We start from the raw sequence: 16,735 nt of genomic DNA, 5'->3' as shown, positions 1-16,735 counted from the left end.
TGTTTTCATGCAGGAGAAACAGGCTGACGACAGCGGGGAGAGGTCCCAGACCGGGGGTGGAGTGACCACATTAGATTCTTCATTCACTTTGAGGAGTGTGCCCTCTTGCTGACTGGTGAGAACGTAGATCGTGCCTGCGGCGACGGTGAGGTCGGTAGTGAACACCAACGTAAGGATCCTGCACCACATCATCCCTCTCTCAACACAACTGTGAGTCCTCTCTCGTCTGCTTTTGACTGCTGCCAAGCACTAATTATCTCTACTTTGGTTCACAGGGAGCTCTGCCAAGCAACCGACACCCTCAGCCAGCCAGTCCCTCAGCTCCATCCAGGCCCTCAGCTCCAGCCAATAGGACACCTCCTCCACTGAAGAGCTTGAAATAAGCAGCCTGAAAGAGACATCACAGCTCTTACACACATCTTCCACCAGCGCAGAGACACACACCTCGGTGGGACCTGAATCTAGAGCAGGTTTGGGTTCACAATCTGATGGTCACTGCATGAACACGTGTCCGCAGCAAGAGGAGGCAGGTTCAGCCAAGCTCCCCGGCACTCGGAGGTCTGCTGGGGAAGAGGCATCTGTGAGGTCTGCGTCAGGTGATGAGCCTATGGATTCGGCCTTCCAAATCATCGTGGAGAGTTAGCAGAAGGCGGGGGAACATCATGCAAAGCTATTGGAAGCCCTCAACAGTATGGCATGTGAGTTGGAGGAGTGTGTCTGCCTGCTCTCTGATGAAGTGGTGCCCACGTGCACGCATAGAGGTCTCCATGGGGAGTATGGCAGACACCATGGAGACCCTGGTCCAGCAGAACGCAAGAGATGCACGCAGAACTGCATTCCATCACGGGAGCCATGGGTGAGTTCCTGCAATGACAATACTAGAGGAAAACGGGGCACCTCGACGGCCCTCCAGATGCTCCATCCCCTCAAGGAGTCAGGCGGGGGCCCTCGGACACCCGAAAGAAGGAGGAGTGGCAGCTGGACAACCCAGAGTCATCCACTCAGGAATCTCAGAGGCTGTCGTCTTCCTCCGAGTCCCCTTTGCCTGTGACCCCCTCAACCTCATTCTCTGTCACTGCAGAAGGAGCAGCTGGACCACAGGAGGATAGCCAAAGCAAGCCGGGACCCTCAAGGCCTCTGCTCTCCAGAGGACCCATGTGAAAGTCATCAGAGGCAAGGGAGCCCGCCATTGCACAGGCTGCCTCCACCACTCCTGCGAATGTTAGGGCAGCAGCTAGAGAAGTAGTAGCCCTAGAAAAGTTAAGAATTTCTAGTCACAAGTGGTTGCACGGGTGAACACATTTTGTCACTTTATATCCTGAAAATATATTCATTTTCACTGAGTAATGTGTAATGGTGTCTTTCAGCTTCATTTACCGGCTTTGCGAGTCCTCCCCCTACATTCCTCCCACTGGCAATTTAGCTGCACCCAGCTGGACCACGAGTGATTCTGAAGGGAGAAGTGTGTTTGTGTGGCAGGGCCTTTTGGAGCCTCGTGCAAACATTCTCCCACGCATGTGGAGCCTTCCTCCATCACACTGATCTCAATGTCCCAAGTATTTTCAATGCTGCCTGCTGAGGTTCTCTTTCAGTTGTCCATCTGAGCTGACCTGCATCTCTGGCCTTCCACTGATTGCACTCCCATGCAGTTCCTGTGCCCGCCCAACACAAAGCTCCTCTCACTTTTGATTTCGAAAACATGGTCCTAGTAAGGTTTGTTTTCAGCTCCCCCATCCTTTCCCCTACCCCAGTCACCCATATCCTTTTGCCCATCACTGTTGACCCCCAACCCCGACATCACCTTTCACCTCCCCACCATCACCTACCAACCAGAGCTCTTTTCTTTCCAGGATGTACAGATGAACGTGCACGTTCCCTAGCTTCCCAAGAATCCCACCCCATCCGCATTGACCTACCCAACCTCCTCCTTCCCACCCCCAGGGTCCATATCTGCCCCTGAGTCCCCACCCTTCCAGCTCACTCTGCCCTCTCTCATACTCAGCATTCCCTCCTACAATGCCCACCCTCACTTCCTCTCCCAGCTCCCCAGTACACCTTCCTCTCCCACTCACTGCTGGTGGGCCTTCCTCCCCTGCCCGCGATGATCATCCATAGCCGTCCATGGCCAAGATCATGATTTCCCAAAGCAGACCCCCGACATCAACAGGGACTTCCCACCTTTTGTGAGCTGCTTCCTGCGGAGCCATGTCCGTGAGAATCCACCCAGCATGCAGTGCACGTGTTCCTCCAGGGTCCGATAGCTGTAGGACTCCAGCATCTCACAGAATCACAGAATTGTTACGGTGTAGAAGGAGGCCATTGACCCATCGTGTCTGCACTGGCTCTCTGAGCATTTTAACTTAGTGCCAAGCTCCTGCCTTTTCACTGTAACCCTGCACATTGTTTCTATTTAAATAATCACCCAATGCCCTCTTGAATGCCTCAATTGAACCTGCCTCCACCACACTTCCAGGCAGTGCATTCCAAGCCCTAACAACTCGCGGTGTGAAAAAGTTTTTTCTCACCTTGCATTTGCTTCTTTTGCAAAACACTTTAAAACTGTACCCTTTGGTTCTTGATCCATTAACGAGCGGAAACAGTTTCTCCCCATCTACTCTGTCCAGGCCGCTCATGATTTTGAAAACTTCTATCAAGTCTCCTCTTAGCCTTCTCCTCTCCAGGGAAAACAGTCCCAACTTCTCCAATCTTTCCTCAGAACTGAAATGTCTCATCCCTGGAATCATTCTCGTAAATCTCTCCTGCACTCTCTCCAATGCGTTCACATCCATCCTATAGTGTAGCGCCCAGAACTACATACTATTCCTCTCATCCTCTTTTATTTTGGGCATGGGTTTTCCCCTAAGCAGTTCCATTGCCTCTGGAATACTACAGCCCTCAGGTGGATGTTCAGCTCCTGCTGTACGCCCCTGTTGCTCTTCAACTAATTGGGGCATCACCCTCATCCATTCTTGGTCTATTTGGGAACTTCCCTGGTCCCCATTTAAATCTGCCATGAAGATATCTGCTAAATGAATCATTGGCTCGTTAGCTCATTCCTTTTGGCTTGGGAATCGGTGTTCCCCTAGCTTGTTCCATGTCTCTGGAACACTTCTGCCAGCAAGTGGTTATTCAGCTCCTGCTGTACTTCATTGTGGCTCTTCAACTGGGTGAGGCATCTCAATCACTCATTATCTACTTGTCTGGGAACTCCCTTTGTCCCTATTGAAATTTGGAAAGAAGGCTGCTACAAGCCATACCTCAGGCAAATCTTCAACCTTTTCCTTTCCTATTTTAACACTTTGCCTTCCCTCAGGCTCTTCAACTAAATGGGGCATGTCCCTCACTATCTATTTTCTTGCTCTGGGACTTCTCTTTCTCCTGTTTAATTCTGGGAAAACATATCGGCCAACCCAATTTCCAGATCATTCTGTGGGTTTGTTTTAAATTCCCTGGTCCTTCCTCGACCTCTTTTAACTCTGACTTTGGCCTTGTTAAATTCAAGCAGCTCCCGCTTAGCTACCTCAACTGTTACAGGTTCTGTTTCGCTCTTTAGAGCCTCAGAACATTCTCCAGCTCCCTGCACTCCTGCAGATTCCTGCTGGCTTTCTCCAGCCTCTTTTCTTTCACTAGCTAACACTTTACTGCCAACGAAATTGTTTCCAAATAGGAACTCTATTCCTGTTACTGGCAACTCAGGGACAATTCCTACTGTCACTGGGCCTGAGACTAGGTTACACATAGGTGGACCCGATGGAGGGGGACAGACATGTTACCTCCCCCCACTCCAATGATCAGTGCCTTGGATTTTAGGGAGGACTCAGGGGGTTAGGCTTATGTTTTCCTCCAACATTAGGAACCGAGTAGTCCCTATATCCCAGAGCAGTACAACAGTCTTGCTCAGATCCTGGGACAGGTACAGGGACACTGTTCCTGGAAGGACAAAACTCCGAAAGCTCTCTGGAAGTTTATCCGGCTTTGCCACACATAGAGCTATACCCTCAGAAGGGCTAGTTTCTGCAGCGAATGTCCCTGCCTACTCTGCTGCACTAGCTATTGGGGCATCCTGCTGGGGACTACTCTCATGGAGCCCTATAAAACCCAGAGGCTTCCCTTTTAACTTGCAGTATTCAGGCCTGGAGTGTTCTATTTTGTTACAATGGGAAAACAATCTCCGGGTGTTCTCTTTTTGAGTTTGAAGTCTTTCTGGGTGGAGCACCTGTCCGATCTTTGTCGCCCTTCTTATCTTTCCAATGGTAATGGGGGCAATTTGGAAAGGGTCTGCCTGATTTTCCAGGCCCCTGGGTGAGGTCATAGCTGTCTGCTATGACGGTTGCAACCCTGGCTGTGAGGTTTCTCTGGACCTTCAAATGCATCCTTAGGTAGGGGGATAAGCAGTTTTTAAATTCCTCCAGCAATATTAAGCCATGCAATCCCTCGTAGGTGTGCTGTATTTTTAAAGAGCGTCGAACGTGATTTGTTTTGTTTCAGCCGTTTGAACTCAGTGTAGGTTTAGGTAGGTTTTTTATATGCCTTCTGGAATTGCTGGCAATATGCCCCTGGGACTAAATCATAGGACGGGATTTTCCGCTCGGCATGCAGGTGCGCGCCCGAGCATGAAATAGCACGTGATGACGTTGGGCGAGCATCCCGACATCATCACACACTCGCGCTATATTTCAGCAAAGCGCCCGCCGACAATTAGGAGGCCTATTAAGGCCATCAAAGTATTAATTAACTGCTATTTATCGCTACCTGTCAAACCTTACGGCCAGGCAGCCTTTGCATTTTTGAGGAAACCTCATCCACGGGTGGGATGAGGTTTCCGAGGATGAGGTTTCCGACATTAATTTTAAAAAAATGTTTTGACATAATTTTTATTATGTTTCTGTTCATGTGAGTGAGTCCTATGTGGGAGCATTTTTTCTCGATTATCAAAATCTTTATTTTTGATTTTAAAATTCTTCAGCTCCCTGAGGCTGCTCCCTGCCTTCAGGGAGCTTTCAGTTCCCTTGCACATGCGCAGACTTTTGCGCTCGCCCTCATCCCAGCAGCGCCTTTCATGCTGGCTGGCCTTTAATTGGCCAGCCAACGTGAAATCACGGTCAGGGTCTGATTGCAGGCAGCAGGCCATTTCCCGGCCCCTCCTGGCCCACCTGCCATGCCCACCCAACAATGCGAAAATCCTGCCCATAGACCCTAAGCATTGGTCTGTTCATAATTAGTAGACACACCAGGAATCAGCATGGACTAGACCTCTTGTGCTCTCCCTGACAGCTGCGCTTGAATTAAAAAGGTCCAGATGTGATGACCATTTTAGCTGCCCAGCTACTTTCTCAAAAGTGGCAAAAAAGATTCCACGTCACTCTCTTCAAATTTGGGAATGAATCTAGCATACTTAAGAGCCTCAGAGATTGGTTCTGGGGTAAGCTGCTAACTCCTTTTTTGCAATTTTCAGAGCTGGAATTCTTCTCTCTACCTTTTTCTCTCTCTCTTTCACTCTCCTGACCTTCCCTTTCTCTCTCTCTTTCTCGCTCTTGAAACTCTAGCTGCATTCTGAGCTTTTTCAGTTTGAATTTGGCTAAGGGCGTCAGGGCAGCGTCTACCTGCTCTGGTTGATAAGTGAGGTGCAAATGCTCGACCAGCAACTGGATCACACACCACACTTCTTTTCCCTTACTGGGTGGTTTCAATGCACCTTACTAGCCAGAGCTTTCAGTTGTTCTATTCTTAGAGATGCTAATATTTCTCCGCTTAAGTCTCCTTGCTTTACCTACATCTGTGCATTGGAAATAGTCATTTTCTTAGTGTTAGGGGAAGGGAATTTGCTGCGATAGTTTATTTGTGTTTTAAAAATCGTATCGGCCACTGAATTTTTGGCTTCCAGTTGGCTGCTTTTGTATTAGTTTCAGCTCATTTCTTAAATTTTGACTTTGGTGAAATTTTTGGTCAAGTTTTGCTTGTTTGATCAACTTTTAGCTCGCTTGTAATGGGTCTACCCCAGACGAACGCCCAATTCCTGTTACAGACAGGAGTGAAAAGCAAACTGAGCTTCTTTATCTTCTCACCAATTGTCCGTAAGCAGAAGGTGTTTTTGAATTGTTCTAAGTAGGCATTGGTTTGTTTTCCCAACCCCTCAGTTTGAATGATCCATTTTACTAACAATTTGCAGCAAACTTGCGTTATGATTAACTCTGTGCGTGTATTGGAGTGGGATATTATGAACACTGCTCTCCCATGTTTGAATGTGAATAAACTAACCTTCTGAGTTAACAGTAAGGGGAGAATAGAAAAAAAATAAAGTTTTACAACTATGGATGGTAACAGTAAAAGAACCATAGAATTGAATATTAGTTCACATGATAACCAGAGTCCAGTGAGGAGTTCTTTCATGTAGGAGTTCGAGTTCACTGGCTGAAGACCGGAGTTGTAGAGTTCCCTTTACAGTTGGTGCTGACACTGCAGGATTAAATTGGAACGCAGATACTGGGTCAGTTCTGCAGGCGATTGTAAGAAATCTTCCAGCAGAGACAGGCTTCGAGGAGCTGGCTGTTGTTCAGCCTGGAGTCCTGCTTCTTGATGTTCACCAGTTGGATGTTAAACAAGCAGACTGGGTTTCTCAGTTCCCAAAGGAATATAGAAATTTCAAAATGGTCACTCGAGGCATATGACTTTCTTTCTCCACAACGATTTCAAAAGGGATGTTTATCTAGTGTCTGGAGCTGGCTTTGATTTCAGACTGATAATGTCCCAGCCATTAGCTTTTGAAAGAGTTACATCAGTATTGAGGTTCTTGTGTCGGGAAGCCATTATCTAGGCAGGCCCTCTGATTCTATTAGAGGGGTAGGCTTATCAAGATGCAAATGATGTACATTGACCCCTCAGTGGTCCCCTTTTGAAATGGGCCTGGACAGTTCCAGGTGTGAGATGGGTCTATTAACAACTCTGCAGGCATAACAAATTTCCATTTGTGAGCCTGCTGCTTTCATTATTATAATGTCCTTACAATTGGGTGTGAGATTCCACAATGATGAGGGGAGGATACTTTTGTTCTTGTAACTCCTGTTGATAGCTTGGGCCAATCCTGTGGTCATGTGACTTGTCGCAGCCATCTTTTTTCATTCAGCAGAATGACTATTTTAAAAATAGTTAAAAAAAGAACAATAAAATTCTGATACAGTTTTCGATTTCTTTTCATGTCTTATTGAGATAACATTGTACATAATGAAGCAGTTTGTGCCCATGTACAGCATGACTTGGACAATGTTGAGGCTTTGGCTAATGGGTAGCAAGTCACATTCACACCACACAAGTGCCAAACAATGGCCACCTCTAACAAGAGAGAATCTAACCACCTCTCCATCACAGCCACCGGATCAAAATCCTGAAACTGCCTCCCTAACAGCACTGTGGGTGTACCTACACTACCAGGACCGCAGCGGTTCAAGAAGGCAGTTCACAACCACTTTCTCAGATAATTAGGAATGGGCAGTGAATGCTGTCCATGCCAGTGATTCCCACATACCGTAAAAAGGAAGAGAATGCAACTGGGAAATGAGCAACCAGTGGTAGTCGTGATGGGAAGATGGAAATCTCAGTGAGGTGCTCAGCTCCCTCCCTGTATTTTCCCTCATTCTCCTCTGCAATCCCACCCAATTTCAGGTTGGGATTTCACAGGAGTTTCCCAGCCCATATGTCTGTCAGGTTTCCATATCTGTTGGTTTATTACCACATTATTTTAGTTACTGAATACTAATCTTTTAAGAATTCTGCAATAATAGACTAGATTCTTTTGCATATTGGAAGTTAAGATAGAGGGCTTTCAGGAGTGTATCAATATTTCCCCAAAGGGAAAGGTTTTACTACACCAAAGTAACATAAAATCCAAGGCGAGTAACTGCACTGTAATACTATTTGTATAAAGTGTCAGTCTCACTCATTTTATAGCACTCTCATTTCTGGGCTATAAGTTTTGGATCGAAGCATTGCTCCAAGACTTGAGCATACAATCTAGGCTGACTCTGCAGTGCAGTACTAAAGAAGTTCTGTATTTTCTAAGTAGCCATCTTTTGGGTGAGATGTTAAAAGAAAGCCTGCCTGTTCAGGTGGATGTAAAAGCTGCAATGACAGTATGGCCTGAACAACAGTCAGGAGCAGGCTGGCAGGCGGGGCAGCGTAAAATCGGGTGAGTTGATGAAGGGTCTTGTGGATCATCACCTGCCTGCCTTCACTGGAATTTTACTAGTGGCAGGTGAGGTAGTGGGCAGCCTGACTGCAGGCTCAGAGAAGCCAGGGTTGGAGGATCCTCCTGTTCAGGTTCTTGATTGTCTGAGCCACGCTAAATAGCTTTGTGGCTTCCAGGGCCGACAAAGGTGGGCTCACCCCCGACTTTCCAGCTGGCGGGCAGAGTCATCACCATCATCTTAAATCCTGGCCTATGTGAGGAAGTACAGGGAAATCTTCCGATGTCCTGCCTAATATTCCTTCCACGACCCACATAAAAAGAAACAAATTAGCTGGCCATTTATTTGTTGCTGTTTACGTGATGTTTCTATGTACAAGTTGGCTGTCTTGTTTGCTTACATAAGAGCAGTGTCTATTCTTTTTCAAAAGTAAATTGTATGTGAAGTGCTTTGGGACATCCTGAGACCAAGATGAAGAACTATGTTTCTTTTTCTACCTTTGCAAAACCTTTTAATCCACTTGTCAATGACCACTTCATTCACAAGTTTTATAAGCTTAATTAGTTGCCTTTCATGCAGAACTTTGTGAAATTTTTTATAGAGAGCTATGCATAATTTTTTGTCATAATTATTGTGGTTAAGATAATCTCAATGAGGGGAAACATGATTATGATAAATTTTATACATGATTTTTAAGTACATTATAAAGTTCATAATGATGTTTTATTTTGCAGAGATTCTTTTGACACCAATCCAAAAATCTGCATCTCACATGACAAATTTCCGCAGGCAACAAACAGATTACATAACTTGGTCTAAACAATCAGCAAAAGATGTTCACAGAGAAAGTAAGTATGGTTCTTGCCGCAGGGTACTGGATTACACCTTTGGGCTCAAAATCAGTTCAGATGTATGGAAGAAATGGCCATATGTTGAGCAAACCACAGTGTAAATATAGCTTATAGTGGAAGAAGAGTCCTAGGGAAAATACAAATTGCCCAACGTGGAGACATTTACAATGGGTCTTTGCCCTTTTGCATTGCTCTCATATTCTAGAACTTACCCCAAAGGCAAGCTAAGTGCTCCTGCCTGGAAGTGGCATGGGTATTACAAAGCAGTGCATGTGAGATAGGAACAATTAGTGGGCCTGTCATTGTACTCAGGTGCTCTCAATTCAGAGAATAGGAGGGGGATAGTCTACATGGACATGTATGGCCCAAAAAGGAAAGGTATAACAAATATTTTCTATGGCTGGACACTGGGTGCTCTATTAGAGGATCTCATTGGAGTCTACATGGTCAACAAGACCAGAATAACTCCTATTTGGAGTAGGGTAGAACAGAATCTCCACCCATCCCACTGAATTCAGGCAAAAGAATCTCCGCGGCACTGCAGTGGAGACACTGCTACATCACCAGAATTGGCAGTGGCAATAAAAGATTTTAATGTGTTAAAAATGTCCATAAGACCAGATCTACTGTCCTACTGATGGCCTCAGCCAAGACTCAGTCCCTCAGCAGGTGTTTCTCTGAAATGGATTAGAGGTCCCCCTTCCTCCACTGGGGGGCTGAATCTTTGCTGCTGTTTTCCAGTCACATTCTACATTGTAACCCCAGGAAGTGGTAGTAAATTGCGAAGAAGCACTCAGTGTAGCAAGGACGCAGAATGTAGTCTGGGTGGCGGATTCCAGTAGTACTCCGTAGCACGACTACTGACCAAGCTAGCAAGTTCTGAAGGACATGTCTGTCAGACTAGGCCTGCAGCAGGTGGTGAAAGAACCAACATGAGAGAAAACTTACTTGAACTCAGCTTCACCAAAAAAAACCTGTTGCAGATGCATTTATTCATGAGTGACCACCACACAATGCTTGTGGAGACAAAGTTCTCTTTTTGCAGCGGATATCCTCCATTCTGTTGTGTGGCACTATTACCATGCTAAATGGGGTAGATTCAGAATAGATCTAGCAGTTCAAAACTGGGCATTAAGCAGCAGCAAAATTGTATTCCATCACAACCTGTAACCTCATCTCCTGGCATATCCCTCACTCTTTATCATTTCCATCAAAGCAAAAGACCAACCTTGGTTCAGTGAGGACTGTAGAGAGCATGCCAATCACACCTAACAATGAGGTGGCAACCTGGTAATGCTGCATCACAGGACAACATGTTAAACAGCAGAAGCAGCATGCTGTAGACAAAGTTAAACAATCCCATAAAATATCAGATCAAACCACTGCAGTTCTCCCACATCAGTTGTGAATGGTCATGCACAAGTAAACAATTAATAGGAGGAGGAGAAGGCTGCACAAACATCCCACCCTCAACGATGCAAAAGACAAGGCTGAGTGTTTGCAGATATCTTCAGCCAAAAGCTTCTCCTCATGAGGTCCCCACCATCACATATGCTTCAGTCTTCAGCAAATTCAGTTCTCTACATGTGTTTTTTTTAATTCTTTCATGGTATGTGGGTGTCGCTGGCTAGGCCAGCATTTATTGCTCATCCCTAGTTGCCCTTGAGAAGGTGGTAGTGAGTCGCATTCTTGAACTGCTGCAGTCCATGTGATGTAGGTACACCCACAGTGCTGTTAGGGAGGGGGTTCCAGGATTTTTGACCCAGCAACAGTGAAGGAATGGCGATATAGTTCCAAGTCAGGATGGTGTGTGGCTTGGAGGGGAACTTGCAGGTAGTGGTGTTCCCATGCATCTGCTGCCCTTGTCCTTCTAGGTGGTCGAGGTCACAGTTTGGAAAGTGCTGTCGAAGCAGCCTTGGTGAGTTGCTGCAGTACATCTTGCAGATGATACACACTGCTGCCACTGTGCATTGGTGGTGGAGGGAGTGAATGGTGAAGGTGGTGGGTGGGGTGCCAGTCAAGCAGGCTTTTTTTACCTGGATGATGTCGAGCTTCTTGAGCATTGTAGGAGCTGCACTATTCCAGGCAAGGCTAAGTGTTGCAGATGCTTTCAGTCAGAGGCTTCTCCTCATAAGATCCCCACCATCACAGATGTTAGTCTTCAGCAAATTTAATTCACTCCATTTGATTTTTTTCATTCTTTCACAGGATGTGGGCGTCGCTGTCTAGACCAAGTAGGTTTTACCTCTTGTGCCTTCGATCGTATGGACAGTCTTTAAAGATTCAGGAGCTGAGTTACTCACCACAGAATTCCCAACCTCTGACCTGCTGTCATAGCCACAGTATTTATATGGCTGGTCCAGTTCAGTTTCTGCTCGGTGGTAACCCCCCCAGGATGTTGATAGTTCAACGATGGTAATGACACTTAATGTCAAGGGGAGATGGCTGGGGTTCTCTCTTGTTGGAGATGGTCACTGCCTGGCACTTACATGGCACAAATGTTACTTGCCACTTATCAGTTCAAACTTGAATGTTGTCCAGGCCTTGCTGCATATTGTCACGGACTACTCCAGTATCTGAGGAGTCTTGAATAGGGCTGGACGTTGTGAAATTATCAGCAAACATCCCCACTTCTGACCTTATGATGTAAGAAAGGTCATTGATGAAGCAGCTGAAAATGGTTGGGCCTAGGACACTACCCTGAGGAACTCTGCAGCGATGCCCTGGGACTGAGATGATTGACTTCCAACAGCCACAACCATCTTCTTTTGTGCTAGATATGACTCCAACCAGTGGAGAATTTTTTCCCATACTCCCATTGATTCCAGTTTTGCCAGGGCTCCTTCCTGCCATACTTGATGTTGTCTTGATGTCTCACCTCACCTCTTGAGTTCAGCTCTTTTGTCCATGTTTGGACAATGACTGTAATGAGGTCAGGGTGGGACAGGGCATACCCAAGGATGGTGATGGTGGTGTCTGGGACATTTCTGTAAGGTATAATTCCATGAGTATGACTATGTGAGGCTGTTGCTTGACTAGTCTGTGGAACAGCTTTCCCAATTTTGGCACAAGCCTCCAGATATTAGTAAGGATGACTTGCAGGGCGGACAAAGCTGAGTGTGTCATTGTCATTTCCAGTGTCTAGGTGGATGCCGGGTGGTCCATCTGGTTTCATTCTTTTTAGGCTTCATAATGGTTTGACACAACTGAGTGGCTTGCTAGGCCACTTACAGGGAGCATTTAAGAGTCAACCACATTGCTGTGGATCTGGAGTCACATTGTAAACCAGACTAGGTAATTTGGGTTTTTTATGACAATTGACAATGGTTGCATGGTCACTATTACGGAGACTAGTTTTTAAAATGCCAGATTTATGAATTGAATTCAAATTCTACCAGCTGCCATGGTAGGATTCAAATCTGTGTCCCCAGAGCATTAGCCTGGGCCTCTGGATTGCTAGCCCAATGACGTTACCACAATGCCACACTTTCCCTCAAGAAACAGCTGAGCGTATTGGATGCAGCAAAGGCTATCGGCCCCAATAACATCCAGGCTGCAATGTTGAGGACTTGTGCTCTGGAGTTATCTGTATCCCTAGCTAAGCTGTTCCAGCACAGCTATAACACAGGCAACTAACCAACAAAGTGGAAAATTGCCTAATTATGTCTTATCCACGAAAAGCAAGACAAATCCAATCTGGCCAATTACTGCTGCATCGGGTTACTCTCAATCATCAGCAAAGTGATGGAAGATGTCGTCGACAGTGGTATCAAGTGGTTCTTAAACACTAATAAGCTGTTCACCATTGCTCAGGTTGAGTTCCGCCAGGGCTGCTTGGCTTCAGACCCATTACAGTCTTGGTCCAAACTTGGTAAAAAGGCTGAATTCCAGAGATAAGATGAGAGAGACTATCCTTGATATCAAGGCAATGTTTGACTGAGTTTGGCATTAAGGAGCTCTAGAAAAATTGAAAACAATGGGAATAAGGGGAAGAGCCTCTACTGGCAAGAAGCATGCCTTGCTCAAAGGAAAATGGTTTTGGTTGTTAAGGACCAATTAGCCCTAAGACATAGAAACTAGGAGCAAGAGTAGGCCACTTGGCCCTTCGAGCCTGCTCCGCCATTCAATATGATCATGGCTGATCCTCTATCTCAATGCCATATTCCTGCTTTCTCTCCCTACCCCTTGATGCCCTAATATCCAAAAAATTATCAATTTCTTTCTTGAATATATTCAGTGACCTGGCCTCCGCAGCCTCCTGTGGTAGCGAATTCCACAGGTTAACCACCCTCTGAGTGAAGAAATCTTTTCCTCATCTCAGTCCTAAATGGCCTGCCCTTATCCTGTGACTGTGGCCCCTGGTTCTGGACTCCCCAACCAGGGGAAACATCCTCCCTGCATCTAGTCTGTCTAGCCCTGTTAGAATTTTATACACTTCAATCAGATCCTCCCTCATTCTTCTAAACTCTAGTGAATACAGGACCAGTCGAACCAATCTCTCCTTATACGACAGTCCTGCCATTCCCGGTATCAGCCTAATGAACCTTCGCTGCACTCCCTCTATGGCATGCATATCCTTTCTTAGGTAGGGAGACCAAAACTGCACACAATACTCCAGGTGTGGTCTCACCAAAACTTTGTATAACTGCAGTAAGACATCCCTACTTCTGAACGCAAATCCTCTTGCAATGAAGGCCAATATACCATTTGCCTTCCTAATTGCTTGCTGTACCTGCCTGTTTACTTTCATTAACTGGTGTATAAGGATACCCAGATCCCTTTGTTCATCCACATTTCCCAATATGTCACCATTTAAATAATACTCTGCCTTTCTGTTTTTTCACACTGAAGCGTATAACTTCACATTTATCCACTTATATTGCATCAGCTTTGTGTTTGCCCACACACACAACTTGTCTAAATCGCCCTGAAGCCTCCTTGCATCCTCCTCACAACCCCGGCCAGTTTTGTGTTGTCAGCAAACTTGGAAATGTTGCATTTGGTTTCCTCATCCAAGTTATTTACATATATCGTGAATAGCTGGGGCCCAAGCACTGATCCCTGCAGTACACCACTAGTCACCGCCTGCCATCCGGAAAAAGACCCACTTATTCCCACACTCTGTTTCCGGTCTGTCAACCAATTCTCAATCCATGCCAGTATATTACCCCTGATCCCATGTGCTTTAATTTTGCCCACTAGCCCCTTATGTGGGACCTTATCAAAAGCCTTCTTGAAATCCAAATACACCACATCCACTGGTTCTCCCTTACCTATACCAGTTACATCCTCAAAAAACTCCAGTCGATTAGTTAAGCATGATTTCCCTTTCACAAACCCATGATGACTTTGCCTAATCCCGTTAATGCTTTCCAAGTGTTCTGTTACTACGTCTTTTATAATAGTCTCTAGCATTTTCCCCACTACTGATTTAGGCCAACTGGTCTGTAATTCTCTGTTTTTTCTCTCCCTCCTTTTTTAAATAGTGGGGTTACGTTTGCCACCCTCCAATCTGTAGGAACTGCTCTAGAGTCTATAGAATTTTGGAAGATGACCACCATGGCTGCAGGAGTTCCTCAGGACAGTGTTCTAGGCCTAACCATCTTCTGCTGCTTCATCATGACTTTCCCTCCACCATAAGGTCAGAAGTGAGGATGTTGCTGTAGATTTCAGTTTTCAATGCCATCCGCAACTCCTCAGATACTGAAGCAGTCCATACCCAAATGCAGCCAAGAACTGGACAACATTCCGTCTTGGTTGATAAGTGGCAAGCACATACAAACTTATGAATTAAGAGTAGGCGTGCCCCTCGAACCTGCTCCGCCATTTAATAAGATAATGGCTGATCTGACTGTAACCTCAACTCCACTTTCTTTCCTACCCCCTGCCGAAAAACTGAAGAAGAGTCATACAGACTTCAAATGTTAACTCTGTTTCTCTCCCCACAGATGCTGCCAGACCTGCTGAGTTTTTCCAGTCTTTTCTGTTTGCATTTCAGAATCTAACCACTTCCCCATAACAGCCAATGGCATTCCCATCGCTGAATCGTCCACCATCAACATCCTGGATGTTACAATTGACCAGAAACCAAACTGGACTAGCCTTATAAATACTGTGCCTACAAGAGCAGGTCAGAGACTAGGAATCCGGTGAAAAGTAATTCATCTCCTGACTCCCCAAAGCCTATCCATGGCCAGGATTTTTACCTTGTCGGACACAGCAGGCAGGCCTGGGAGCGGTGGCGAAGCCAACCACTGCCTGCAATCGGGCCCCAGCATCGATTTCACGGCTGGCTGACCAATTAGCCGCCAGCCAACGTGAAATGTGTGCTGCAGCGCTCAGTGTTGCCGGGGTGGGGCAGGAGGAAGTCGACCGCGGAAGCTCGCAACAGCGTGCAATGAAAGCTCCCTGAGGCAGCTGAGGATTTATAACATTAAAAAGAAAAAAGTTAGCAATGTTAAAAACACGTGCCCTCGTGACTGTCACAAGAGCAGGGCCATGTTATGAATGATTTTTAAAAATTTTTATTTAATTTTTAATTGCTGTTGGAAACCTCATCCCGCCCGTGGATGAGGTTTCCTAAAAAAACCAAAGGCTGCTTGGCCTTTTTGCCTGCCCACCAACCGTAAGGTTGGATGGGCAGTTAAAAATGTAATTCAGTTACAACTTTAATGGCCTTAATATGCCTGTTAATTGTCGGTGGGCACGCTGCCAATTCCCGCGCATGCCTGCCGACTGAAATATCGCACAATGATGTCGGGACACTGGTCCAACGTCACCGTGTGTCATTTTATGCTCGAGCAGATCGGGCATGCACCCACCTGCTCAGCGCAAATTTCTGCCTCCCCATCTGCAAGGCACAAGTCAGGAGTGTGATGGAATACTCCCCACTTGCCTGGATGAGTGCAGCTCCCACAACGCTCAAGAAGCTTGACATTGTCCAGGACAAAGCAGCCTGCTTGATTGGCACTACATAACACAAACATTCACTCCCTCCGCCACTGACACACAACAGCAACAGTACGTACCATCTACAAGATGCCCTGCAGGAACTCACCAAGGCTCCTTTGACAGCACCTTCCAAACCCACGACCACTACCAACTAGAAGGACAAGGGCAGCAGATAGATGGGAACACCACCACCTGGACGTTCCCCTTCAAGTCACTCACCATCCTGACTTGGAAATATATCACCATTCTTTCACTGTCGCTGGGTCAAAATCCTGGAACTCCCTAACAACACTGTGGGTGTACCTACACCACATGGACTGCAGCAGTTCAAGAAAGCAGTTCACCATCACCTTCTCAAGGGCAACCAATGATGGGAAATAAATGCTGGCCCAGCCAGCGAAGCCCACAACTCGACAATGAATTTTTAAAAAATTCCCACCATCAATAAGGTATATGTCAGGAATTTGATGGAATACCCAACAGCGCTGTGATTGTACCTACACCACACGGACTGCAGTGGCTCAACAAGCCAGCTGACCGCCACCTGAATGCCCACATCCCATGAAGAATTTTTTAAAAGGCAGAGAACCCATGCAGGTGGCAAGCAGGAAATGAGCAACCAGTGGTAGTTGTGATGGAAGGATCGAAATCTCAGAGTGAGGTGGTGTTCGGCCTCCTGAACTGAATTTTCCCTCATCCTCCTCTTCAATCCCACCCAATTTCAGGTAGGATTACAGATGAGTATCACAGCCC

At 46.2% G+C, this 16,735-nt stretch overlaps 1 protein-coding gene across 1 annotated transcript in view; it reads left to right on the top strand.

The window, feature by feature from the left end:
* terb1 (telomere repeat binding bouquet formation protein 1) overlaps positions 1 to 16,735 on the top strand; it is a 190,617-nt gene that overhangs the window by 122,986 nt on the left and 50,896 nt on the right. The window contains exon 18 of the mRNA XM_078544790.1: positions 8,915 to 9,028. Within this exon, the coding sequence (XP_078400916.1) occupies positions 8,915 to 9,028 (114 nt within the window). The remainder of the gene's footprint in view (positions 1 to 8,914; positions 9,029 to 16,735) is intronic.

The sequence above is a fragment of the Cetorhinus maximus genome, chromosome 6 (genome assembly GCF_964194155.1).
Source record: "Cetorhinus maximus chromosome 6, sCetMax3.hap1.1, whole genome shotgun sequence".
Lineage (NCBI taxonomy): Eukaryota > Metazoa > Chordata > Chondrichthyes > Lamniformes > Cetorhinidae > Cetorhinus > Cetorhinus maximus.
This window is presented reverse-complemented; position numbering and strand designations above follow the sequence as displayed.